Source organism: Carettochelys insculpta, chromosome 6, assembly GCF_033958435.1.
Source record: "Carettochelys insculpta isolate YL-2023 chromosome 6, ASM3395843v1, whole genome shotgun sequence".
Lineage (NCBI taxonomy): Eukaryota > Metazoa > Chordata > Testudines > Carettochelyidae > Carettochelys > Carettochelys insculpta.
The window spans coordinates 58,308,162-58,334,639 of NC_134142.1; the positions used below are offsets into that span (position 1 = coordinate 58,308,162).

Genomic DNA, 26,478 nt, shown 5'->3' on the forward strand with positions numbered 1-26,478 from the left:
AACAGCATCAGCTGACTAAAATCTGGTCTTGAGGTGGACCTGAAGCATGGATCACCTCAATGTACTTGAAGATGTTATTCTCTGAGTACACACAACATCTTCTGTACGTTTTAATGCACTTTTTACATAATGAATAAAATAAATAAATAGGTGCTCTGATAAATCCAGCTCAATTCAAGCTATCATTAACCAATGTACAGGTCATTACGGAACTAGCTCACTGCACCTGAAGCAATCTGTAAATTCTTACATCTTTCAAAACAAGCAGCAATGCTCGAACCTATATCCAGGTAACAGAAAATAAAGACGTCCAAAGGCATAAACTTCTCAGCCTCTACTTTGTCATGACTGTAAAAAAACAATTGATGTGAGTTGTGGATAAGCCATGGAAAAATAGTAATGGACATTGTTATTTACAGAAATTAAGTCCATTATTACTTTTCCATGATTTTCCACTGTCAGCCATCTAGGGCTGAGAGTGAGGGCTTCTGCTGTTGGCAACCTGGAGATGAGACTAGGGGCTGACAATGGGAAAAGAGAGCTGACAGCTGGTGCTCCCACTATTGGCTTCTCAGGACCCAAAAGCAGGTTTCTAGGGGTCCTGAGGGACAGTGGGAGCATGGGGCTGAGAGCAGGGGTCCTTACTGACAGCGACCAGGGCTGAGAGCAGTGTTCTAAGGCAGATAGCACCCCTCCCCTCCTGGGCTGATAGCGCAGACCTCCTGCTGTCGAAATTGTGGTGGAAACTTAATATTGCAAAATCCTTCATTTCTGAAGTATCATAAGTTAAGTAGGGTCTTAGTTATGATGATATAACTCTAGCAAATACAGTTACAACTAATCACTACTTCTTCTAAGCCTACAGCTACGCTACTGCAGAAGATTGACCTGCTCAGGGTTGATCTTCCAGGGTTTCATTTTGTACATGCATAAAATGGCACTTTCCAGGGTCCACTTGGACCCTGGAACTCCTCGCAAGTGGCAAGGAACAGGAAAGTCGACAGGAGAAATGAGCCCGTTGACCTTCTTCTGCATAGACAGGCATAGAAGTAGACCGCCGATAAGACGAGTTTAATTATGCAATTGGGACTAGCTAAAATTTCATATTGGGGGTTGACTTCTATTTCTAGTGCAGACATAGCCTTTGGGTACCTCTACATTTTGAGCTGTGGGACGTGATTCCCAGCTCTAGCAGACATATTTGTGCTATTTCTCACCAGGGACCATACTCAAAATAATAGTATAGCAATAGTATGGGCAGCAGTGAGTGTGGGCATGAACTAGCCGCTCTAGCTGAGTCTACACTACAAAGTTTTGTCTACAGAAGAGGCCTTTTTTTGACAAAACTAGGGAACGTCCACACTACAAATGCGTTCTGCCTAGAATTTGTCAGCAGAACACAATCTTTTTCCCAGAAGAATTATGTCTTGAAAGTTTGATGCATAGCACCTCTCTAGACAGATTCTGTAGGCAGAAAACTAGTGTAGACGCTCTGGGGGGCACTCCATTGACAGAGGTGGCTTCCAGTTCACCTGGCAGCCCGATTTGTAGAGCTTTCAGTTGGCTGTTCTGTTGACAGAAAGCTGGACAGACTGTCCACTGTAGGTCAACAGAGGGCATCAACAGGAGGAGCCCCCATTAGATATCAATTTGTTCTGTTGGCAAAACTCTGTCAACAGTGACTCCTGTAGACAGAACTTCATAGTGTAGCCCCAGCTTCTGCAGCTTGGTCTATGCTAGACCTTACAGTTGACTGAAGCTATGCAATTCTAGCAATTGCATAGCTAGAATCGACGTATCTGCAGCTGACTGTGAGGTCTGTCCTCAGTGAGAGAGGTTGATGGGAGAGTTTCTTCCATTGGCCTCCCTTACTCCTTGTGATTGAAGAAGTATGGCAGGGGCAGGTCGACTGCTGACTCCGGAGAGATCAGCTTCATGCATCTTTACCAGCTACTTGAAATCAGACTCCAGAAGATGAACTCTGAGCAGGTCATTCTCCCACTAAGTATAGACAAACCCTAAGTGCGAACCTGCCTGGCACCCATGGGTTTGGAATCAAGATGGTTAGGCAATGCTACGTCTTGCAACTGCCTGTGGCTATAGTACTATTTAGTGTGCTAGCTCAATGAGAGCTAGCATGAGTGTGTCTGCTAGGGCTGGGAATCTCACACACTCAACTTCAGGCATAGATATAACCTAAATCATCATCCATATGCCTTTTGGAGTCAGTGGTTACAGCTGGAACTGCTTGCCCTTGCAAAAATATCTCTTTTTGTTTTTCAGTCTTGGATAGAAAGGCAATCAAGGCTACCATATTGGTTAACATGTTGAAATGAGTCACCCGTCTTGAGAAACTTCTTTATCTTTTCCAAGAATGCAAAGCTACATTGTTCTCATGTGTATGTTTTGGAGTGGGGCCACAAGCTAGAAAGGATTTTCAAATGGATTTGTTTAAGCACTGAAGGATGTTGCTTTGGCATCCTTCACAATACGGGGTAATGGTGAGCATTAAATGAATGCAACCAACAGGCTGTCCTTTATAGTTCACTAATAAAGAAATGGATGGTATAAAGAGAAAAAGCTAGAAGAGACCTTGGTGTCACAAAAACGGAGTGCTGTGGCACCTTAAAGACTAAGGGCTTATCTACACTAGCTCCCTGCTTCGGAGGGAGCATGGTAAGTAAGGTGTCGGGAGATTATTAATGAAGAGCTGCGCTGCATATGCAGCACTTCATTAAGCGAATTCTACCCCACGGCAACTTTGAAGTGTTAAACTCACATGTAGCAAAGTCCCTTTACTCCTCAAAATTGGCCAGGCACTTTGAAGTACTGTCGGGTTAGCCGTGGCTACATGTGAACCAGCACTTCGAAGTTTAACACTTCAAAGTTGCCGCAGGAGAGAATTAGCTTAATGAAGAGCTGCATATGCAGCGCAGCTCTTCATTAATAATCTCCTGACACCTTACTTATCATGCTCCCTTTGAAGCAGGAAACCAGTGTAGACAAGCCCTGACAGATTTATCTGGGGATAAGCTTTCATGGGTAAAACCCACTTTGTCAGAGGAGTTGGAGTGGAAATACAGAGGCAACGCGCGCGCGCACACACACACACACACACACACACACACACACACACACACACACACACACACACACACACTCTCTCTCTCTCTCTCTCTCTCTCTCTCTCTCTCTCTCTCTCTCTCCTATTCAAAGAAGGAAGATAGGTATTAAAGTGTAGCTTTAGTATTGATGAGGCCAATTCAGTCAGGGTGCATGTGGCTCAATCCAAGCATCTGATGGGGAGATGAGACAACCTAGAGGAGGGAAAATTGCCTTCATTCTACCAGTCTAAATCCTTTTTCCATTCTAATTTAATTGTGTGAAATAGCAGAGCTGCAGTTCATTTGCCTGTTTCTCTTTGTAGTCTGGTTTTGAAGTACTTTTCTGTTAAAAGATGGCTACTTTAAAATCCATTACTGTGTGTCCAGGGTGGTTAAAGTGTTCTCCTATTGGTTTATGTATGTTACTTTTCATGATTCTGATTTGTGTCCGTGTGTCCTAAAAATTGTCTGGTTTGACCAACGTATATGGCAGAGAGATCACAGTGATTTACAATTCATGAGGGCCAGTTGCTGTCCTTGTACAAATCCCTCTGACGTGAAAAGTAGTTCTGCTCATAACTTTGAGAGCAGCGTGTGCTTTAAGAAATTGTAACAAAATGCTACCATGAGCATGAATTTTACATTTTTTGGTTTTTGCCTCCATTGATGGGTTTAATAATTTGAGAACTTTTCCCCTATACAGATCCTTTCCTAATAATTACTGGGACAAGTTTGTGAAACGGAAGGTATGTTCTTTTGGTTATTATGGCTAATGTAAGACAAATACTGTGTGCTTACTTCAAATACTGGCATTTTTGTGGCATAAGCCTAGAAATATATGGGAACTGAATTTTGTTTCATCGAACTCATAGATACACTAAATCTTATTGAGAATAGTCAGTTGTGATGTGGGCGGGGGAAAAGGAAGAAGAGAGAGTGATTTGGCTTAATTCCTAGACTCATACATTCTAAATAACTTTGTGCTGTCAATCAGCCATGCAGTTTTAATTTACAGCCATTGTCATCATTAGGATACAAAGCCCCCTCATCCCCCTAAAAAAGAAAAACATGCCAGCTCAAATTACTTTAAATTATACCGAAGCTTTCAGATAACAGCCTTTTATGCTTCTGTTTTTCATTTTTTAAAATGCCTTTATTTTTAAAATTTAAAAAAAAAATCTCTTGAGTTCTCGCTCTTCTAGCAATACCAGCCCTGGGAAACTGACGTTTTAAAATTGTTGATAAATGTTGGGTAAAGTGAAGGAGATAATGACACCAGAGTTTTGTCCTATAATTTCCCCTTTTAGGTTATTAACAAATATGGTGACTTATATGGAGTAGAGCGCATAGCTGAACTTTTGGGGTTGGACAAAAATGCTCTTGACTTTAGTCCAGTGGAAGAGACCGAACCTGAGGAGGCATCGCTAGTGTCATGGTATGATATTTGGATTTTTTTTTTAAAGCTTAACTTCGCTGATTTCAAACAAACCAGTACTGGAAAACATTTTTAGTCTTTTGCTACCACTTCATTATTAAAGATGAGAACAAGTTTGATACATTGAGTGTGTATATTTTCAATACTTTGCTCAGAAATAAAAATCTAGAGGATCAAGCCTTCTTTGTATTATAATGCAGTAAAATAGACTAGCTTAAATAAAACCTGCTATGGATAACACTTAAAATAATGGGCCAAAATAGCCTTCCCACACAACTGCACATGCCTATCAGGAGTTCATGGGTCCCGGTCTCAGTCAGAAGGAAGGGAGAACTGATCCCCAAGCAACCTGGTCAGGGATTTTCCAGTAATATCGATTTTATCAGAAAATATGAGTTCTTGAAATATGAAATATTTTGTGTTTCACTTCAAACCACAGGTAACTTTCTGTCAGACAAAGTTTCCTGCCAGCTGACCTGGTAGGATGCTGGGGACTCCCATGTCCAAGACAGCTCTGCCATGGGGACTGATCCTGGGGATGGGATGCTTCCGGCTTCCACACTATCTGTCATGATTCTGATAGTCTTGGGAATATTGGCTTTAGCCGATGCTTGGTTCATTGCTTCACAGCCAGGAGCCTGTGAACGTTGCAGGCTCTCAGGGTGTGTAGGCTCCCTGCTACAAATCTGGAAACCTTGGCTTCTAAGCTCTGAAGTTCCCAACTCATCTAGGGCTTCTGCTTGGGTTCACAGGGAGCCTAGAGCCCTGGGAGAGAGAACTGAACCAGGAGCCCCATAATTTGGTCTCCCAGGGTCAATTCTGTTTTGAAAATTTCAAAATGACATGTTTTGATTTTTTCAGAAGTAAATGTATTCAGATTTCCCTTCTGCAGAATATTTCCAAAATTGTGCTTTCATTCTGAAGTAAAACAAACATCTTCTGGAATTTTGGCATTTCCTGCTGAACAGGAATTCCAACTTTCACCCAATTTGGTCACAGAATACTTTTCATGGTACCTTAGGAAGGCCAACAAGGGAAGGGCTGAGAAAGAAGGTTAGGCATGCAAGTGATCCTTTCCTGTCCATCCTGATAACCACAACAATCAGGGACAGACCAAGAGAAAGAAGGAAGTACAGGAACTGCATAATAATTAAAATTACTATGAAAATGCCACATGTGGGGATGTACAACCAAAGTAGTTTGGTGCCCTTTCTACAACACTGAAGTGTCTAAAATTCTTCAGAGTTGAGTACCTGTGTTACATAAATATAATTGCAAAATAAAAAGAAGGGTTGAAGAATCCTGGGTTCTCTTTACAGCTCCTACACTAACTTGATTATACTTCAAAATGGCCATGGCAATTTAAAAAATTGGTCTGAAATTTAAAAAAGATTAAATTCTGTAAAGACAAAAGTGAAGTACTTTACTTAGGAAAGAAAAGTCAAATGCACAGCTACAAAATGGGGAATAATTAGCTAGATCATAATACCACTGAAAAGGATCTGGGGATTATGTTGGATCATAAACTGAACCTGGTCAACGGTGTGATACAGTTATGAAAAAGACTAATATTGTTCAGTGTATAAACAAGAGTGTTGTATTTGTTGTTGCTGCATGCAATTCTAAACCTTAAACATTTATGTATGTTGACCTGCACTTTAATCATAATGGGTACGTCTTCGTTTCATTTAACTGGAGTTTACTGCAACCCAAGTTTGGTCTTAATTCCTGCTATGATTTACTAGTTTTGGAGGTCCTGTACTAGCTGACCTGGATGGAATGGGGACAGGGAGGGATGGAACCTGAGTTACACTTTAACTCAGATAGAAATCCGTACCTTTGCAGCGTGGATGCAAGCTAAATCACTCAAGTGTTGATAGTCCTCCAATTCCCTTCTCATACTACCCTGCAAAGGGCAGACAAGTTCTCTCACAAATGCACTATTGATTGACAAAGAATCTGAGAGTATCTCTGCACAAAGCACCATGGAATATGTCCTAAGACACCTGAGTGAGCACAGAGAGAGTAAGGACATGATAATGTGGCTATGGCTTTGAAAATGTAAAGAATACTCTCTAAAATAGTGAGACCTACGTATCAGTCTTAAAGTAATTGCCCAGTAGATACCAGTACTTACAAAAATACAAATAAAGTGCCAGAAGGAGCCTAGTTACATTTTATCAAAGAAAAATATTTAAGTAACCATTATGCGAAGATGTGTTTATGTTGTCAAACGTAAGGAAAGGCATGTAACTGCAGTTAACTCTGACATTTGTGAGTTTCAAAATATTTGTATGTGCTCCATAGGTTAAGCTCTATTGATACAAAGTACCACATTTGGAAGCTTGGAGTGGTTTTCACTGACAATGTAAGTATGCTAGCCTAAAGAAAGACTTTCATTTATTCTCAGTGCAAATATGTATTTTACACTCAAAGTTGTGTATGGTTGGACACTTCTTTTTACTAAGGAGAAATAAGAGACTAAATAAAATTAGCTAAGAGAAGAAGGCTGTCAGCTTTGGAATATGGTGAAATAGGCATGTGTGGGTAACCAAAGCAACTGCACAAACACACGTATACTTTGATTTATTAATAGCTAAATACTTATGCAATCAACAAATAATGTGTTCTTTTTCTATCTTTAACCTTAGCCAACAAACTTAAGTTAATTTTTTGTTGGAATATTTGTTTTTGACACCATAGGGCAGATGCATGAGATACTTACAACTGTAATACAAGATTTGGAAAGTAATATCAATGATTGGGTGGGGTTAAAAGGAATAATACTGAGGGTATTTACTACATTCTGTGGTTTGTTTAATGTGGGGTTGTGTCCATTGCCAGACCGAAGACCAAAGTTTTCTGTCTTCAGAGTAGGCACAGCAGTCAGTGTCTGCAAAACCTTACTCTATCTTAATCCTCTCCTGCAAAGACTACCCATAGGGGGCTGTTAACGGTTCTGACTCTTTCAGATCTTTTCTTGCTTTCACAACCCTCTCTCTAAGGTCCCTAATCACCTTAAAATTGCCTCTTGCAGATGAGGCCTGTCTTTTCCAACACTGCTCAACGGGCACGTCTACACAAGGCTAAAAAATCCTCAGTGCTGTTATGGCTGACATAGGTCATCTGGCTTGGTCTGTAAGGCTACAAATCGCTAGAGTCCAAACTCCACCCTCACAGGGTACAAGACCTGGGGCTGCAGCCTGAGCCTGAGCATCCACAGAATGATTTCTCAACATCACAAACCCAACCTTCTGGGTCTGAGCCACCTGTGTAAACATTTCCTAAGAGTCAACCAGAACAAGTGGCTTATTAGGCACTCCGTCACCACAAGGCCTGTATGCTGTGTTTGTAGCAAGCTCAGTCCCAGCACAAGCACCAGACCTTCAGAAATTCTGATCACACAGCAAGCTCTACAGCCTTCTCTAATACTTTCAAACAAAACAAGATAGTGTAAAGGACCAGGGGAATTCTGATTTTTTGTAATTAATCTGTTCTGTGGAATATAACCAAGTGAAAGATTTTAAAGTAAATGTCAAAGGCATCATTTGTAAGATAAAACAGTCAGCCTTTTTTGAGAGCAGTGGGTGTGCTGGAGAGAGAGAAGACAGGTCTTCTGTATAAAAATATGGAAATACTAAGGCAATATTAATTCATGATTGGAAAATATTAAATCATTAAATCATTGCCTACAATTCAATTTGTGTGTGCAATGTACACTATCATATAAAACATATTAGTAACTATTAATAGTCTCTAATATTTCACATTTTCTGTAGTCCTTCTTGTACTTAGCTTGGTACACAACTATGTCTATCCTTGGCCATTACAACAACTTCTTCTTTGCTGCTCACTTGCTGGATATTGCTATGGGTTTCAAGACACTACGAACCATTCTGTCTTCTGTCACACACAATGGCAAACAGGTGAGTGCTATACATATAGCCTGAAAATGAACACCATCTGTAACTATGCTGAACAAAAAAGATAGTGCTATAATATACGTGGAAACCAATACCTAAAACAAGGAGAGCCAGTGAGACTTTCTTCAATTATATTATGGAAAATGTATGTTAAAGATATATAATATTTTCATATCTAAATGACATGGTCCCATAGTGTCGAGTTCTGATTCAGCTGCTGCTTAAACTCTCATTCTCTAAAGCACAGTATACATGTTTGCCAGGCTGGACACACATTTTTATTTTATTTTATACAAATCATTCGACATTTTAAGGCTGCACAGAAGCAAAAATGATGATGATATGGTTTTAGTTACCTTTTATTTATCAGCACTATCTTATTTTGTTGGGAGCTGGTCCTTTTATGTGGACCTTAATGACTTGTGCCATTTAGAAATAACAAATTCTTTGAGTGCCCCTCCATCGAAAATAACTGCTCAACCCTGCCCTAAAATCCACCACTTGCGCCCCCCCCTCCACCTAGAAAGCTTTTTTAGGGAATAACTGAAGGATAAAAAGGAAGTTGAGATCTTTGAGCACTTTCCCCCCATGAAGTCCATGCAGAGAACATCTAGATGAAGACGCTTCCTTTATCAGGCAAAGGAAATTGCTATAACATGATAACCTGGTATTCTCCACAAGAGGCTAATCTTCGTTGCTTCCTTCCTGCTTCTTGCTAAAAATGAGACCTTCCTTCTGAGACAGACGCAGACACACACCCTTTGCTCTGCCAGGCTGATTATACCTATTTATATTTTTTGTGATTTATATATTTTCTCAGATTTCTACTGAGATATGTTGCAGTGTAGTAGCTCAACGGCTATGCGTGCGGATCTAAACAGCTTCAATTCAAGGTCACAATGGTCAATAAAACTACCGTGACTACCCTTCCTGAGAAGTTAATGTTAGTGCTGCTGCTATCATCACAGTGGCTTTCAGCACAGACATGAACAAAATAAGAAAATGGCAGATTTTGAAATAGAAACATACATTTCAGAAATATACCCACTGATCTGCATAACTTAACAAGCAACTAAAACGCTTGGTTTTTTACTCTTGAAATAGTAAGTCAATTCTACCATGCTTTTAAAATGCATATAAAAATCTTCCCTAAAACCATTATGAAAGCATGACTCCAAAGTCAAACAGTGGTATATTAGCGACTCTTCATGTGCTGAATTTTCTTGTTCAAAAGGGGTTTTATTTGCTTAAGAGTAAGAATATGAAATATGAAGTTCTTGACATCTCAGTAATGAAAGAGAGAAACTCACCTGAGGTATGTCTTGGTCTTATTTGTATTTTAGAGTGGATGACATCAGTAACACAGCTTATTAGAATATTGGCAACAATAGTCAGTAATCTAATAGGAAGCAGCTCAAATAAGTCCATATCAGTTAATTCAATAAAGTATATTTTTCACTGTGTGATATGCTCACTGCATATCCAGTTTCACAAATCAGCTGGCATTTCACCTCTGTCCCAAATACTGAATTTATCATATAACTGATACGAAGTTGCTATTAAGCATATATTTAGAAAAAATGCCATATAACAATGTGTTCTTAAAACCACTCTACTGCTCTTTTATACACCAATAAAACATCAAAGTATAAATTTAAGGTGCATTTCATCCCAATGTAAGATACGTCTCCTCAGAAACTGCGTGCTGACATAAGGAACAGAGAGACAGTCCATGGATAGCAAAAACATCTTCTTTCATTCTTTTACAAAAAAAGAAAAGGCACAGCATTGTCTGTTTGAATATTTTGGGGAACCCAAAAGATCTCCTGACTGACTAGTTCATCACTGGAGCCTGAGGGAAACTGGAATTAATCATGCACTTCCATTATGATTAAAATGCACTTTTCTTTTTTTATGTCACGTATTTTGTTCACGTGTAGCTTGTACTGACTGTAGGACTCTTGGCTGTAGTAGTCTACCTTTACACTGTGGTGGCTTTCAACTTCTTTCGCAAGTTTTACAACAAAAGTGAAGATGAAGATGAACCAGACATGAAATGTGATGACATGATGACAGTAAGTAACATATCATTAGCACTTCAAAAACAGAAATGTCATCCTAATTTTTAAACCTCATACTTAGCTTATCCCAAAAGTGGTAGATGAAACTGGGGGAGAAAGGAATTTTCTGTCCTTAAGAACTTGGTCCTTTGGGTCTGTTCAAGCTGCTAAGGCCACATCTACACTAGAAGCATCTGCCTACGGAAGTTACTGTCAGCAGATCACATCTACACGTAAAAGCAGATTGATCTTCTGACCCACTCTGTTGACCAAAGGGCTCCCTATCACATCTACGTGGCTTTTTTTGGTCAACAGTTTCTGTCAACAAAACACAGTTTGTGTGTGGATGTGCCATGAATTTTGTTGAGAAAACCCCAGTTTTTGTCAACAAAACTCTCTAAACGTAGCCTAGCAGTGCAAAGAATCTGGAAATTACTTCTGCATCCTTCAGTGGTGTCTGGTCAAAATAGTAGCCATGTACTACTCGTGTTATTTTATAGAGGGCATGAATGGGGCATTCTCACACCATGCAACTTACGGCTGAAATTAGCATCTGTGAACAGGTATATGTTCAGGTATCTGTGAACCTGCTTTTATTTGTGCTGCGGTGAGAAGAGACTCAATGAAGAAAAATCCACTCAGTCAGTATCAGTAACATTCAAGTTCCAATACAGTGCCAATTTCCTTAGACTCTAGTTAGCCCAAAAAGGGGGCAGGGGTAGGAGGAGATCAACTGCATAAGGCCGCACTGCGAGTGATGAACAGCTAACACTTTTAAAGCCCCATCCTTCTTTCCCTTCCCACCTCCCAACCCCAAAATATAATAGGAAATACAAAAGAATCCCAGGAATATTTACACTTGGAGTCAAGCAGCTGTTGGAACTCCAATGTGCTTATTATACAAAGAAACACTAAAACAAGAACATAATACACTTTTATTTTTATAATGCAAATGGCACAGGCCCAGAGGAGCAGCACTGGTCACAAAAGACCCAAACCCCAAAATACAGTACATACTGCATTAACGTATTTTTTTCTCCTTCCTGACCTCTCTATAAAATATTTAATGCAAGTCAGATCAGTGAAAAATAGAAAGAATGAACTCCATCCCACCCAATAGTGTTGTAATTGGTCCCTTTGTGGACTGAATACAAAGGTCTGACCTGAAATAAATCTCATTTACAAGATTCAAAAATACACGAGCAGTTGGAATAATTAAAATATTTAGCATTATACTTTACATTTTAAAGAGTTCTGCCAAATTAATTAAAATGATCCCAAGTTAATATTTTCATCGATAGTATATTAACAGCAGTATCTTCCCTCAGTAGTCAAAATGCATTCAAATCTATGCATACTTATAATAAGTGTTTTGTTCTGCAAGATCAGATTATCACATGATTTTACTTTCATTAAAAACTAATATTGCTGCCTGCTGTGACTAAAGAACATGGCTAGGGCTTTTTCAAATTTATATTTTGACATATAATGCATGGCTGAAGATAGTAAAAGAGTAATGTAACTGTTTTATAGGAGAAAGTTCCCAGAAACTCCCCTGGAATTAGGCCATATAAATGCTTATTTCTAATATGCCTAAATTACGGTTTGAGCATCTAGATGTGTAACTGATAATTGGGCCCACAGTGAACATTTTGGTAAAGTGGGAACTTCTGCATCTAAACACAGTGGGGATTAAACTGCCTTTTGCAAACATTTCATATTCTTTTTGCCCACAGCCCACTTCCTTTACTTTTTGGGGATTCTTGCTAAACTTTTCTAGACCCAGACAAAAGCATACAGATAAAAACAGCATCCCTGGCTAATCAGAAAACTTAGAAGGATCTTGAAATGTAATACATGCAGTTGATAGAATATGTTATGTTTCATCTTGGAATATGAGGAAAAAAGCTGTTGACAAAATGGAGCAAAATAATACACTGAAAATAATCTTATGTTTGTGGAATACTGAGTTGGAAAAATGAATGTGCCTTTGATTCCACTACAGTAATTTTATTTTAGTGTGCATGTCCCTAAATACTAAGTCTGACTGTGAACATCACAGTGTAGTTCATTATATGCAGGGTATTTTTTTCCCTTTGTACCATCATTCTCCATGTGTTATTCTTTGAACAATTTGATCTCAATTTTAATGAAATACAGAACATAAATCATAGCCTGAGAGCATTCTAATGGAGTGTTTATGCAGAAGATAAATTTTACTCTTCCAGTGTGCATGGGAGTGGATACTCACAGTAGCTGTAACATGCATCCAAACCGGGAATCTTTTGTGTACCCATGTCATATGCCTCCTTACGCTCCCACATGTGGGTATAGTGAGCCTAGTGTCCTCTAGTCCTCCCTCAAGTCCCTCAACACTTAAGGCAGTGAGACAGGACTTGGACTGTGCCTGATCTGCTTTTGGATAATCTGCTAAATGTTGGTGAAGAAATCTGCTAATTCCTAGTTTTATTTCTAGATTATCCTTTTAGCTGTATGACTAAAAACCATCAGCAAACAAGAGAAAAGAAACAGGATAATGCCCTGTGCAACGGGACAAAGTAACATGGCTGGTAGAATGTGAGACTCTAAACTCTGATGATTTAAACCTTACTCTTTGTGGGATGTCCCTGATAGACATGATCAGTTTCTCTTCTGCTTTGTGGAATCTTACATCCCCAATAAATACTCCATCTGCTGCTCCCTCTCCTCCCCCACTTAGAAATCAAGAGACATGAAACTCAAACTGCACCTGTTGGAGCAATCCTTAAAGGTAACCTCGGATCCAAAAGAAGAAAAAAATATCCCATATAGAATCAATAAGTGTTTTTTTTTCTGTAAGTGCTCCAGCAACCAGGTTACCTCTGATTAGAGACAAGAAGACAAATGACCACAGCCCCAAGAGGGCATTGTCTTCACCTCCAGGAGGAGGACTCTTTTCTGGACAAATCGCCCTCCCCAGGGAAGCTAAAATGACATAATAAGGAACATCCTAATGTGCTGATTACTGCTTTCACTGCCCTAAACACTAGTCATGGATAGGTGTTGCACAACTTGGACAATATCTATATGAGATGCAACCTTGGCTACATTGGGGCCTGACATCTTTTTGGTCCAACAGTCTGTCAGCTTTCCACAAGGAGAAAGAAATACTGGTCTCCATCAGCATCAATAGCAAAGCCCCCCTCCTACTTACTAGAAACAAAAGAGCACCAGGGGGAAAAAAGAACAGGCCAGGGTATCACTTCTGCTTCCATCTCCACCCAAGTAACCATCCTTTGCTCCTGAGAAAGTTATAACTCTGGTGTTGACATCAACTCTGATAACTTTTGGACACTCCAATAATGCTTGTCCACAATTGTGGATATTTTAGCTATCAAAACGTACACAAAAATTGATCTACCTACCAGCAAAGATTTAAGGGACCCTGTGAAGCATCTCTGGCATACCCTACCTTGTTCACTCCAAAGCAGGTAAAGAAATAGTACCGGGTACCCTCCAATTGTTCGAGGAGTTTTGTGCACACCCTACACTCCAGTCACTCATAAAAACAAAATAGGCCCCATCAGAGGAATGCTGGAGAAGAGGATCTGAGAAAAACTTGACCTTTTTCAGCAGGAATGCATGTGCTTCAGCTCTTTGCAGTTCCATACCATGCCTAATGCATGATACAAGTTGAAACTCTCTAGTCCAGCATTCTCTGGTCTAGGAACATCTGCGCTCTGGCAGGATTTTAGTTACCATGGGTGTGGCCAAGTTTTCCATGGTCCCATAAAGTTTGTTTATAGCCAACATTCCTGCCTCTCAGTGTTCAGTGCTGTTCGTTACCTCTAATTTAACCTAAGTGTCTTCTAAGAGCCCAATAAGCAGGAGAAGTGGTGGTAATGCTGCTAGGTAACACTGACCTCCCATGGTTCAGCATATTCTCTGGTTCAGCACGTCAGGCCTCAAGGTGCTGGACTAGAGCGGTTCAACCTGAAATTGTATCATTCTTCATGATGGCATGGATCTACTTTATATTACTGTGCCATATTCCCTGTGGCCATATCAGACACCATTTAATAGAATACACCCAAGGCGTCAACACCTTTGGCTGTGGTCAGTTCATTCCCCAGTGAAGACCAAAGGAACAAAACAGTTGTCATTCCCTCTTCTATCCTCAGGAAACTGTCAGGGTGGCCACACCCCAATTTCAAGAAAGGCATTTTGCATTCAGGACCGGGTTGCCATCTGAAATGCTAATCATGGTGCCCACTCTCTCCATCTACAATGTAAGGGACTTGGTTGCCAAAAGACACGAGTCTACACATAAGTGTTTTAGATGTTCAGGCCATCAGACATTCCTCCTGGTCTTATGACACATGGTAGTGCGGGTAAGAGTGCACAACACATCAAAGGTGCTTGTTCTTCTCCCTTTGCAGGGAGGCATCACTCTTGATAGCCCGGTATGTGGTAGGAATCAGAAGCAGCTAGGCAGATTTCCTGAGCAGACAATCTGTCATCAACCAGGAGTGGCCATTGCTGGGGGTCCAACACCAAACAGACATGGCTTTGGTAAGAGGAAATCCAGTAATAGATCTGTTCTCCACTAGAGACAATATGAAGTGCCTTAGCTTTTGTGTATGCTGCAGTGCCATGAAGAACAGCTACCAATTCCACTACTCCCCAACATGGCCAATAAAGCCAGAGTGACTAGGCCAGACATCCTTCAGCATCCTACTGGCCAAGACATTTATGGCTGACAGACTTGCTACCCATCAGTCTGATCAGGTTCCCACACTGCCCAGACTTGTTGGCACAGAACTAGAAACAAATATTTCATCCTGCCCCAACTTCTTTACAACTGACAGCTCAGATGTCACCATAGAAAAGGATTCTCTTCACTTGTGCAGGACAGCCTGGCACAAAGCATGAGGCAGCCTTACATCTCCAGAGATTTTCCATGAGTGACCCAACATGGCCTCATGTCTGAGTAAACCTCAGTACCTTGGATTACAGATTACACGTTAAAATGAAAACTATCTGACCTTCTTTCCATTTGATCCAAGTGCGTAGGTGAGCAATGTCAGAATACTTTTCAGCTTCTCGCATCCCTTGATATTAGAGTTCCTTAAGGGATTGATGCATGCTTACTCACTGGTAAGAGAGAGTACTCCACCATGGAATCGCAGCATCTTCTTCCTGAAGATCATGGCACTCCCCTTTAACCTACCAAGAATGATTCAGTTCACCATCTCATCCTTAAAAATTTATTTTACTTGTGGCTGTTACCTCAGCCCAGAAGGGTGAGCAAACTCAGGCCCTCATTAGGGAGCCAGAGAACACCTCATTTGCAAGGAGAAAGTTATTCTGAAACCTTTATGAAGGTCATCCTCCCCATACGATTTTGAATTTAACACCCTCACAAAATGATCGATTTACCTGTGTGCTTCCCTAAGCCACATTTGGGTTGGGGAGGGAAAAAAAAAACAAAAACAAAAAAAACCCAGCATACTCTTTCAAATTGTCCTCATGCCTGTTCCTGATTATAATAGGCAATTTTACGGGCTATGCTATTTCATTTCAAAGCTTGTCTAAGTGGAACTCACTATATCACACTGTGCTAGCCAATAAGCCACGCCTGCTATCAAGGCTCAGTTGAGGAGAAAAACAACATCAGCTTGTTCCCAAAAATGTGCCAACAGCAGAATCGTGAAAGCTGCTATGTGACACAATCTGTGCATGTGTCTGAAGCGCCATGCAGTGGGCTTGCCTCAGTGCTATATGAGAGAGAGCAGAGTCCAGTATCTCTTTGACATAACTGGCACAGCTCCCTGCCCCAAGCCTGAAGAAGCTACTGCTCACCAGTCACCTACAGGGGAAATCCATTGTGAAACATAAGCGAAAACAGTTACTTCTTCGTCATATTGTAGTCTGTGTGGCTCACATAATCTGCCTCCATCTCCACTTTGAGTCCCCAGCTGACATGGGCTCAGCATGCCAGGGAACTGAAGGAGGGTCATGACCATTCTGCTCTTTATGGCCTCACATAGCAGCATGAGGCACCACAGCGACCCCCCCAACAGACATTGCTATGCAAGAGTCTGAGCTCACTCATATGACATGGCTCACTACAACATATCAAAGAACCGCAGTTACCATAGGGTACCTTTATTCATTATTGGCAATTTTAAGTACGTCTGTCTTTTGACCAGTTTAACTTTTCCTTCTTTCTAGTGTTACCTCTTCCACATGTATGTGGGGGTGAGAGCTGGCGGAGGCATTGGGGATGAAATTGAAGACCCAGCGGGGGACCCTTATGAAATGTATAGAATTGTCTTTGACATCACGTTTTTCTTCTTTGTTATTGTCATCCTGCTGGCTATCATTCAAGGTATTTATTTCCACTTACAAGAGTAACAAGACTTGGAGTCTAGTGAGGCTTTTGACTTCTGCAGTGCTTATCAGCTGCTCATTGACTACAGTTTAAGCACTACAGCAACATTTTCCAAAGAAATTGGGGTTGATCCTGCTTGAAGCAGGGGCCTGAACTAGATGACCTCCTGATGTCCCTTCCAGCCCTAGAATTCTGATTCTATGATAAATTCATAAAACAATTCATTCTGGGTGTAGAAATTAGCCATAAAATGTGTATATTTTCCCTAGGACCTGATGGGGAAAAAAATTCCTTCTGTATCCCAGAAATGGGACTGGCTTTATGCCTACAGCAATGCCCCACATTCCCCAAAATGCTATGGAAGGCTCACAGAATGGCACCTCAGGGGAAGAGGTAATAAACCCTCCCTTGCACTAATAGGCTTACAGTGTACCATAGGAACCCTGGCTCCTTGAGAAGAGGAGGGAAAAAGTATGCGGGGTGAGGGGAGAAAAACCCTTAAAAGAAGTTCTTCTTTCACATATTTACCAAGGAAAGCCTTCCATCTATACCCCAGGGGGTGGGGGATGTGTGCATAATGTTTCTTTTAGTTCACAGTTAACTATAACTTTAAAATGTGCCCTCCTCCATTTTCTCTTCCTCATGGCTGGCTCAAGAAATGCCACCTCTGGACTGCAACCTTTAGTTATCACTGCTTGTTGGGCAGAGACCTCTCTGTACCATCTGACCAGGGGTGTAGGCTTGTCCCCACTTCACAGAATGAAACCCAGCAGTGTCTGCACTTGGCTTTCATGCCCAAAGCATCTCAGTTGTGCTTCTTGTTTACGTTGCAATTTGAAATTATCATCAGGAAAGGCAGACTCACCTGCCCCACGCTACAAAGATGTTGGGTGGGTTTTCACTTCATTATGGGGAAAATGTGACTGGTATGATAAACACAAACATACTTGGACTATTGAATTTAAAATTATGAGTGTTAACATGAGCCAGTTCTTGAAAGCATTAAACCTTTGAAATGCTGAGATAGATCAGACACTATGGTCCCATAGAATATTTGGTCCCATAGAATATTGCTAGGCCTTTGTTTTATGTGGGTGGATTCACTGTGGAATCTGGAATTACTAAGGGGAGAAGCCCAAGACTGGCTGTGCAGATACCCAGCCTTTGAAACTACCATAGGGAAGAAAGGGGCAGGGACTTTTTTTACCTGTTTCATGAGGCCTGGGGTGTTTTGAGTATCAAAGCTGTTTTTAAACTGACTGATGCAGTGATGCTTGGTCTCCTTCTGCTCAGGGCAATTTGTAAACTCTTAGCAAAGGTTGGAAAGACTTTGATACCAATCAGTCAGGGACTCTCATGGGGACTGATCTGGGGGCCAAGGCATGTGCCCTGATAAGCTTAAATATGCTTTTAGATCCCTTTCTTGTTTTCTCTGTAAGACTTTTATCTTAACATAAATGAACGCTGGTTTTTAAGAGTGGTTTGGTTACTTGTAACTACTGGCCTACACTATTCATAGCCCTTTGAGAAGACACAAAGCACAGGTGCTGGAATTATCCCTACTGCCATAAACCCAGTGCACTGCACAGGTCCCTATCTAGAGACAAGTGAGGACACTCCTTGAACAGATGACCACAAAATTGTGACAATGTAAAAGTTTATATTTCAATTGCAAATAATGCTATATACTGTCCTATCTGCACAACTTGGAGGGTTGTACTTCCAAGCACCACTGTGCTGAGGAGTAAACTGGAGCCTGTGCTATCTGGTGTGCTGTGCTTTTGATCCAGCCTAAAACATCTACTACTTCTGCACTCCATAGCTGTAAAATTAATACTGATAGTGTTGGCTCATGAAATTTTCTGTTTAAAACAATAGGTCTGATTATTGATGCCTTTGGTGAATTAAGAGATCAGCAAGAACAAGTGAGAGAAGATATGGAGGTAGGAACAATGATATTACATTTTCTACAGTTTCACATAATAACTAACTGATAAGAACCAAGATTAAGATTTTAGCACATTCTTAACACAGTACTCTTCTTTCTAGACCAAATGTTTCATTTGTGGAATTGGGAATGACTATTTTGACACGACCCCACATGGGTTTGAAATGCATACTTTACAAGAGCACAACTTGGCAAATTATCTGTGAGTATATTTGTGTTACCCTTTATTCCCAACGTCATGCTAGTTGGAGACCACCCTTTGGAGACTTTCAGTATAGGAACAGTATGGTAGGGATTCCTTGCCGTTGTGACCCACATTATCTAAGAACCATCTCAGAAAAGAAAGAACAAACACTTGATATTGTCTGGCTCTTCCCCTCCCACCTTTTCTGAAAAAATAAAACATTGGGATCTTCTACTCATGGTAATTACCCTGATTGGAGAATCCTCATGAAGAGCTGTGATGAATATGCAGCACTTCATTAGGCTAATTATCCCCAAGGCAACTTTGAAGTGCTGGCATGCTGCGTAGCCATGGGCACTTTGAAGTGCCTTTACTCCCCCAAATTTTTGGCTACATGGCATGCCAGCACTTCGAAGTTGCTGTGGGTTGAATAAGCCTAATGAAGTGCTACATATTCATCACAGCACTTCATTAGTATTCTCCAATCAGGCAAAGGAGGCAAGTGTAGACATAGCTTTAGTATGTTAAAAAAGCATCAGGAACTCTTAAGGTGGGAGAGCATGGCTTTTACACCATTCTCACACATGACAATTTTCTTGTTATTTAGTGATTGTTACATTTTATTCCCTACCATTGGAGGTGTTACGGTAGATCCTACGGTATTTTTCTGCCCACTTTCAGAGGAAAATGTATATGGAGAGTAGATGCAACTTTTGAACAATTTCTATGTATCGTCATAAAATGTCAAGAAATTGGTTTGCCTCTAAAATATTGTCTCAAGGAGTACAATTATTATAACAACACACACATTGTCACTGATGCATGACCATCTTTCAATCTAACTCTGGACACATTTATAATATGCCTAGGAATTTCAGTCTTTTCAGTGTATACAGTCAATATACTTTCACTGGATAAAAGTATAGCATGAAGTTCCTGCTTCGAAAAAGCACAAGGCTACAGGTGGAAGGTGAAGGGACATTATCTGGGAAATAACTGCTTTATAACTTTGTTATTTGTTTCAAAATCACTTGTGATAATACAAGTACAAAAAGAAAATACCACTGTGTGATTTGACACATCATAACCAGGCAACACTGCTTGACTAAGCAATAGTCCCAGAGAACTGTTTGACACTGACTCATACTTAAAGTTTTTAGAATATAAAGCCAAATAATTCTGAACAGAGGCTTAGATATTCTTGATGTAGTAAGGGGATAAACTGCTGGATAAGTTTCTTTAGTGTCACTTGAGAGGGATATGATAGCTAATACAACAAGAAGTCCTGTGGCACCATATAAACTACCAGATATTTTGGAGCATAAGTTTTCAAGCAGGTCTTTGCCCGTGAAAGCTTTATGCTCCAAAATATCTGTTAGTCTATCTTCAAAAACAACAAGAAGTCCTGTGGCACCTTATAGACTGACTTGACTACCTCTCTGATACATGATAGCTAATGTAAAACTTTTCTAGGACTATATCGGTAATGCCAGACCTTGGAAACAGTATTTGAATTTCATTATACTTGTTGTCAGTATATCAAAGCCACCTCGTTATGAAAATTACTGGGTTTCAGATCATAATATCCGAGTTAGAACGGACACTAACATAAATCAGAGCTGCTCATAAAAATGAGTAAATGATAGTACAATGTCCTTCCAGTAATCTATAAAGTCTGAAATATACACCTCTTATGTGTTGTTCCAAGATGTTTGAAAACATCATTTGCTATGACTTTTTATTAAGTCTGCATTTAAACATTATTAGAGAAGTCAAGGCTGGCACTTTCAGAGAGAGTTGGGAATCTAACTTCCCTAGATGCTTTTAACTCCCAGCCTGAAAGGGACAGGATAGCTCAGTGAGGCTATGCTGGGTGATATCTAGGGAAAAAACATGGAGCTCTTGACTCACCTTTTGTTCTACCCACAGTGTGTATGAGTTGTAGAGGCTGCCCATCCTGTGCATAAATTCCTCCCTCAGTACTTAGCAAGTTTCTTAAGCTAGACAGAATTTCCTGAATAACACTTGAGTGTATCTTAAGATAGAAATTATGAATCAATATTATAGGGTTTCTTTCAGTGCAGTTTTATTTCCAAGTCACCTACACGCAAGTTAAATCCCTTTGAGTTAACTTAGTTCAAGTGAAAGCAGTCACACTGAAAAACACTCAAACTATAAAGAGTGAGTGGATTAGCACTAGTAAGTAGTTGAGTCCCTTCTGCATTGCTAGCTTGAATGTAAGCATCCCTCAGTTTTCAATAGACAGCCCCCTCATGGGCCATCTAGCTCAAGTTTAAAGTACCACTTAAATCAAGCTAGATATTTTTACTCGTGCATGAAAGTAAAGGGAGATACAAGTTGAAAAGCCGAAAGTAAATTCAAGCTATGAAACTGTTGTGATCATCTAGTTTCTTCTCTTGTGTAACACAATCCATAGAAATTATCCCAATTAAGACCTACAGCATAGCTTTAGAAAAAACACCCAGACTTGATTTAAAAATCATCATCATCCTCCATGACCTTTACCACAGTGTTTCAATGGTTAATAATGCTCAGTATGACACACTCACACCTTGTTTACTGAAATGTCCACTTCCACTCATGGAAATGTGGTATACCTTTGCTAGCCTGAAGAACTCATCATTAAATACCTCTTTTCCATGTGGATACTTAATCAAATCACCCCTAACCGGGATTTCAGCTCTAGTGCCTGTATTAACACTATCGCAGAAACTCAACGCACAGACTCTGTTCCTGAAAGGATCCTTTTTAATTTTATAACATTGTATTCACAACAAACCTCAATGCTGTTTTGTCAGCTAGTGTGGAGTTCCCCTTCTACCTCATCTCTGTTCGTGTGGAACTATACCTATAGTCAGATTTTCCACATTAACAAACATTTCTTCTGCTTCTTTCAGATTCTTTCTAATGTATCTCATTAATAAAGATGAAACTGAGCACACTGGTCAGGTGAGTATAAAGCTGAGTTTTCAGGGCAGGCTAACGTGCAACAAACTTGCATTTTCACCTTCAGTGCCTAAGTACAAAACTTCAACCCAACACACCAAACTGCTAAGCAGTGGGAGGCTGCTGTCAGTAGGAAACATGAAATTTAAGACTGTGGTCTGTGGTAATGTGTGGGTTAGGCAGAGCAGAGGGTACATATGTGATGGGCTGGATCACAGAACATTTTTGAACATCCAGTGTTCTGCTCAAGCTACTGAGCTCGCCCTCCTGCCCTCTGGAGCTCTTTACCATCCTGTCCTACTGGGTCAGAAACCCAGTCAAGACACAGAGTTGGGGTTACTGCACCACTGCAGAGCACCACAGATGTTGAACTAGCTCAGTTCTGGAAGGACTCAGCTATATAAGGCCACTGATAGCACCCAGGTATCCAACCCCCAAATAGGACCAAAACCTCAAATAAACCCACCTTACCCTATGTAAATGTTTTACACAAAGAAAGCTCATAAAGATATTCATACCCTTTAACAATGAAAGAGATATGCACAGTGGTTGCCCCCCTCACCCTCTGCATAACATTTATTTACACTGGGCTTCATAATAAACAAAAGGATTACAGTGATTGCAAGTGAAAACAGACAGATCAAAGTAATTTACTATGTTAAAATCAACAAAACAGGCCACCTAATTTTAATAAACTACGAAACTTGTTACATGCAAATTCTTACCCTAACAGTTGTTCTTATACCTGATAAAGATCCACTCAGACCTGAAGCATTTTATTCTGGCCTGGGTTTATAGCTTTTCAGAGTTTTTGAAAGTTCTTTATTTTCATGTTTCTTCTTTTAGGGTGGGTGAGGCAGTTTTAAAGGCCAGCTGAAGTCAAAGACCTGATTGTTTTCCATTCCTTAACTATACCCTCTCCCCCAGGGACAGAATCCTTTACTTAGTCTCACGAGCCCCATGGAAAAATAGAGGGATTGTGGCATGGGCTTGTCTTTCTCGAACCAACTAATTTTGGCTTACACAAAAAATTAATCCATTCACAAGTTGTTGTTTTGATTACTGAGCCATTAAGTTCCTAAATTATCACTAATGGCCCTCATTAGCACCTTAGAATTAGAAATGTGAATCTGGTTTTAACTTCAACCATAAGATTTATACATGCACAAAAATGGGATATAAACATTCAGCAGATTATAATTTTAAAATTGATATGACCCATTTTTGCATAAAGCACCTTTGAGTTATATATACTCATTCATAAAACCTGGGAACAACCTTGTAACAACATACTCGGAAATATACATTTTGTATCCATGCTTTGTTGTTAAATATTTTACCCAGGTAACAACCTGTTTCACAATGCAGTTTTTGTCTATTCATTTGCAAAAACAAGTCATTACAATAAACCAATGGAATTTTTTTCTTTAAGAAAAATACATTGTTCCAAGAAACTGAAATTGCTTTGAGTTATTTTCAGATGTGCAACTGATTAATATCTAATGATGCAGAAGATAAAGGGAAAACAAAGCCATCAAAGACAAAAAGTTAATTGGATTTTTTAAATGTGTATAATTGAAGATACTAATATGAGGATATTTTTTCAATAAAAGTTGACAGTTTCAAAATTAAAGGGACACCAATATTCTATACTTTGTCTTTAAACAAAAGTACACTTTAGAACAAAACTTTCAGGCTTAATCTGCAGTACTGTAGTTGATTTTCAGGACTAACAAGTAGTTAGTTGCTAAATGCACATTTTGTATTGGTTAAAGATTTTTTTTTAAAAGACTATTCATAAAAGTTAAAAACAGTCCACTGGTAACTTAAAATTGCTCTGGTTATACTTGTATGAAGCCTCAGTACACATTTAAATGGGTTTAGCTTGATTTTGTAACTTACTCTATGAACTAAAAGCAGTTTGGAGGTGGAGTAATTCCCATCAGACAAGTCACAGCACTGCAGCTGCACCAATGTAGCACAATATTATAGACTAGCCCTAAGAGACTTCTCCCAGTGTAACAATACAGTACACAGTTATTTTTACTGTGCCCTGAAACTTTATTTCTGGGTATTTAATGTACAGAAAGCTGTGCAGTATAACCTTATTGTTGAAACTCATGCTGAAGGTCATCAAAAGTACTTTTCTAAAGCACCAGTACAGGTTTTACCTCTCTCGTCCAGCACCCTCGGGCCCTGACCAGTGCCAAATGAGAGAATCTGCTGAACCCTGGGAGGTCATTATTGTCTAACAGCACTACCCCAACACTTGCTGGGCTCTGAAAATATATTTATGATTAAATTAGAGCAACTATATCTGGCAACCTCCTAGTCCCTGGGCTGCCGGATATGTCAAATATTCTGGATAACAGAGGTATACCTAGCAATGCGTAACACTAAAGAAAAGCAAGATTAGTTATTAAGAAACAAACAAAAATGTGTGCACAGTACTTTATTTACCAACACTGTAAACTTATACTGGGTGTTGTATTATTTATTTGTATTTCACTATACTGTACTTACGGACAACGTACAACTAAAATTTACTTATGGTTAAAATGCTGGTTATTTGAGAGTTCTGGATTACAGCATGCAGGACATAAAAATTTACTGTAATACCACAGAACACTGAACCAGGGCTGGTGGCTGTCACAAACTTTATGGGGCCATGGGAAACTTAGATACCCACTTACCATGGGTGTGGCTAACTAAAATCATGCTGGACTATGGTATTGCTGGCTGAGAGGGGTTCACCCTGTAATAACATATGGTAAGCACTGTGCTAATTATGGTTCTTTTGTATAAAGCCGTAACTGGAAATAAACATATGTTACAACAAGTAAACCTCTTTTCCAGGAATCATTTGTATGGAAAATGTATCAAGAAAGATGCTGGGATTTCTTCCCAGCTGGAGATTGCTTCCGTAAGCAGTATGAGGATCAACTTGGATAAACTCATCATGAAAGATGCTAATATATTAATGGCATGTAAAACCTAGTAAAAAATTACCTTTTATTGTGTAATTGAAAGGTCACATTTGTTTACCATCTCTTTACTGTGAACTTGTTTAAAATCATCCATTTAGGAGTTTTGTGCCTAGCGGATAAAACAGGCCTTATAGTCTGGATTTCAATTTTCCTATTGAAAAAAGGACAAATCTATACATGGAAGATTTAGTTACCTTACAATTTAAATCTTTGATTGTATTGGAAAGTTTAACTGTTTTTGAGGCACTGGTTGGTCGTGTAGCTGAAAGGGCTAAAAGACACTATTTCTTAAAACACAATATTTGACTCTTAAGCACTTGACTGTCAGGCGACTATGACTCATGTTGTGAAATTAAACGTATTTTAACTGCACTCTAATTTTTCCCATGATATTTGCTGGTGAATGTATCAAGATACAGCTTGAAAAAGCTTTAAGCAGTCAAAGAAAAATTTCAAACACTTTATCGACCTTGAAATATCGATTAAGTGCCTTAAAACCTCTGTAGACATAGCTATGCAAGGTTTTTATTTATGTTAGTGTTTTAGACTGACAGTTCTATTAATTAGTTGTGTTGCTTTTCTGTCTTATGGTATGAAATTGCACTTGAAGGTCATTCATATACTTTCAATAACAGTTGGTTAGATGCTGCTGTTCAAATGGCCCAAATAATGCTTTGTGGTCCTTTGTAAGTAGTGAAGCTGCTACCTTTATGCATTTTCTTCAAATAAAATTAACTTGCCCATTGCAATAACCAAATAAATTACTGGGTTGTTTTTTACTTTTTTTTTTTGCTGATTAGAAAGCCAATAAATCACAGGATGCACACTTAAAACACACAATGAAATTTACTAACACTACTTTATTTTTGAACTACAGGTAGCAAGTACAAGATGAAACAAATATTCTGCCATTGTGTATTTTTCCGCTTACACCATCAGCATGTTTTGGGTTTTTTTGAAAAAACAAAACAAAACCCTATTTTTATTACAAGATCCTCCTTACTGAACTCAAATAGACCTTTTTGTTCAGCGAGCTCTCAGATAAATACAAAATGAATGTTACTTCAAATATAGGCTGAAACAGAAGTAGGCATGCAATGTATTAAACTGTTGAGATGAAGTGAATTCTTGTAGACTGGTATTTTGTACTCAACTTCTGCCATATTCGTTTATTTTTCAATTACTTGCATGACAATGAAATGTGGCCTTCAAGCGGTCATCTTTTCCTTTAGGAGATCATATTATCCAACCAATCTTCAAGTTCTTCCTCAGTAATGTTTTTATATGTTGTTTTCTGCTGTTCAGATGCTGAATTCAGCTCTTCTGTCACATCCAACTTCAGTGGAACTAGAAAAATAAATACACAGAATAATATTATGTAGACATTTCTTTGCACTATGGAAGCTTGAGATACTAAAAAATTAGCCTTTTGCTTTTCAGTGCCTGATTAATAAAGATGACATTTAAATAGAGTTTGGCTTCTCACTGGGAGGAATC

At 39.5% G+C, this 26,478-nt stretch overlaps 2 protein-coding genes across 2 annotated transcripts in view; one reads left to right on the plus strand and one right to left on the minus strand.

Annotated features, from left to right (window-relative positions):
• Positions 1 to 24,988, plus strand: part of RYR3 (ryanodine receptor 3) — a 572,218-nt gene extending 547,230 nt beyond the window's left edge. Inside the window, exons 95-104 of the mRNA XM_074996957.1 lie at positions 3,808 to 3,850; positions 4,412 to 4,539; positions 6,847 to 6,907; positions 8,319 to 8,465; positions 10,403 to 10,537; positions 16,736 to 16,892; positions 18,774 to 18,838; positions 18,945 to 19,045; positions 21,946 to 21,997; positions 24,851 to 24,988. Coding sequence (XP_074853058.1) covers positions 3,808 to 3,850; positions 4,412 to 4,539; positions 6,847 to 6,907; positions 8,319 to 8,465; positions 10,403 to 10,537; positions 16,736 to 16,892; positions 18,774 to 18,838; positions 18,945 to 19,045; positions 21,946 to 21,997; positions 24,851 to 24,946 — 985 coding nt within the window. The 3' untranslated portion in view covers positions 24,947 to 24,988. The remainder of the gene's footprint in view (positions 1 to 3,807; positions 3,851 to 4,411; positions 4,540 to 6,846; positions 6,908 to 8,318; positions 8,466 to 10,402; positions 10,538 to 16,735; positions 16,893 to 18,773; positions 18,839 to 18,944; positions 19,046 to 21,945; positions 21,998 to 24,850) is intronic.
• A 1,202-nt stretch (positions 24,989 to 26,190) lies between these two features.
• Positions 26,191 to 26,478, minus strand: part of AVEN (apoptosis and caspase activation inhibitor) — a 171,276-nt gene continuing 170,988 nt past the window's right edge. Inside the window, exon 6 of the mRNA XM_074996958.1 lies at positions 26,191 to 26,328. Within this exon, the coding sequence (XP_074853059.1) occupies positions 26,210 to 26,328 (119 nt within the window). The 3' untranslated portion in view covers positions 26,191 to 26,209. The remainder of the gene's footprint in view (positions 26,329 to 26,478) is intronic.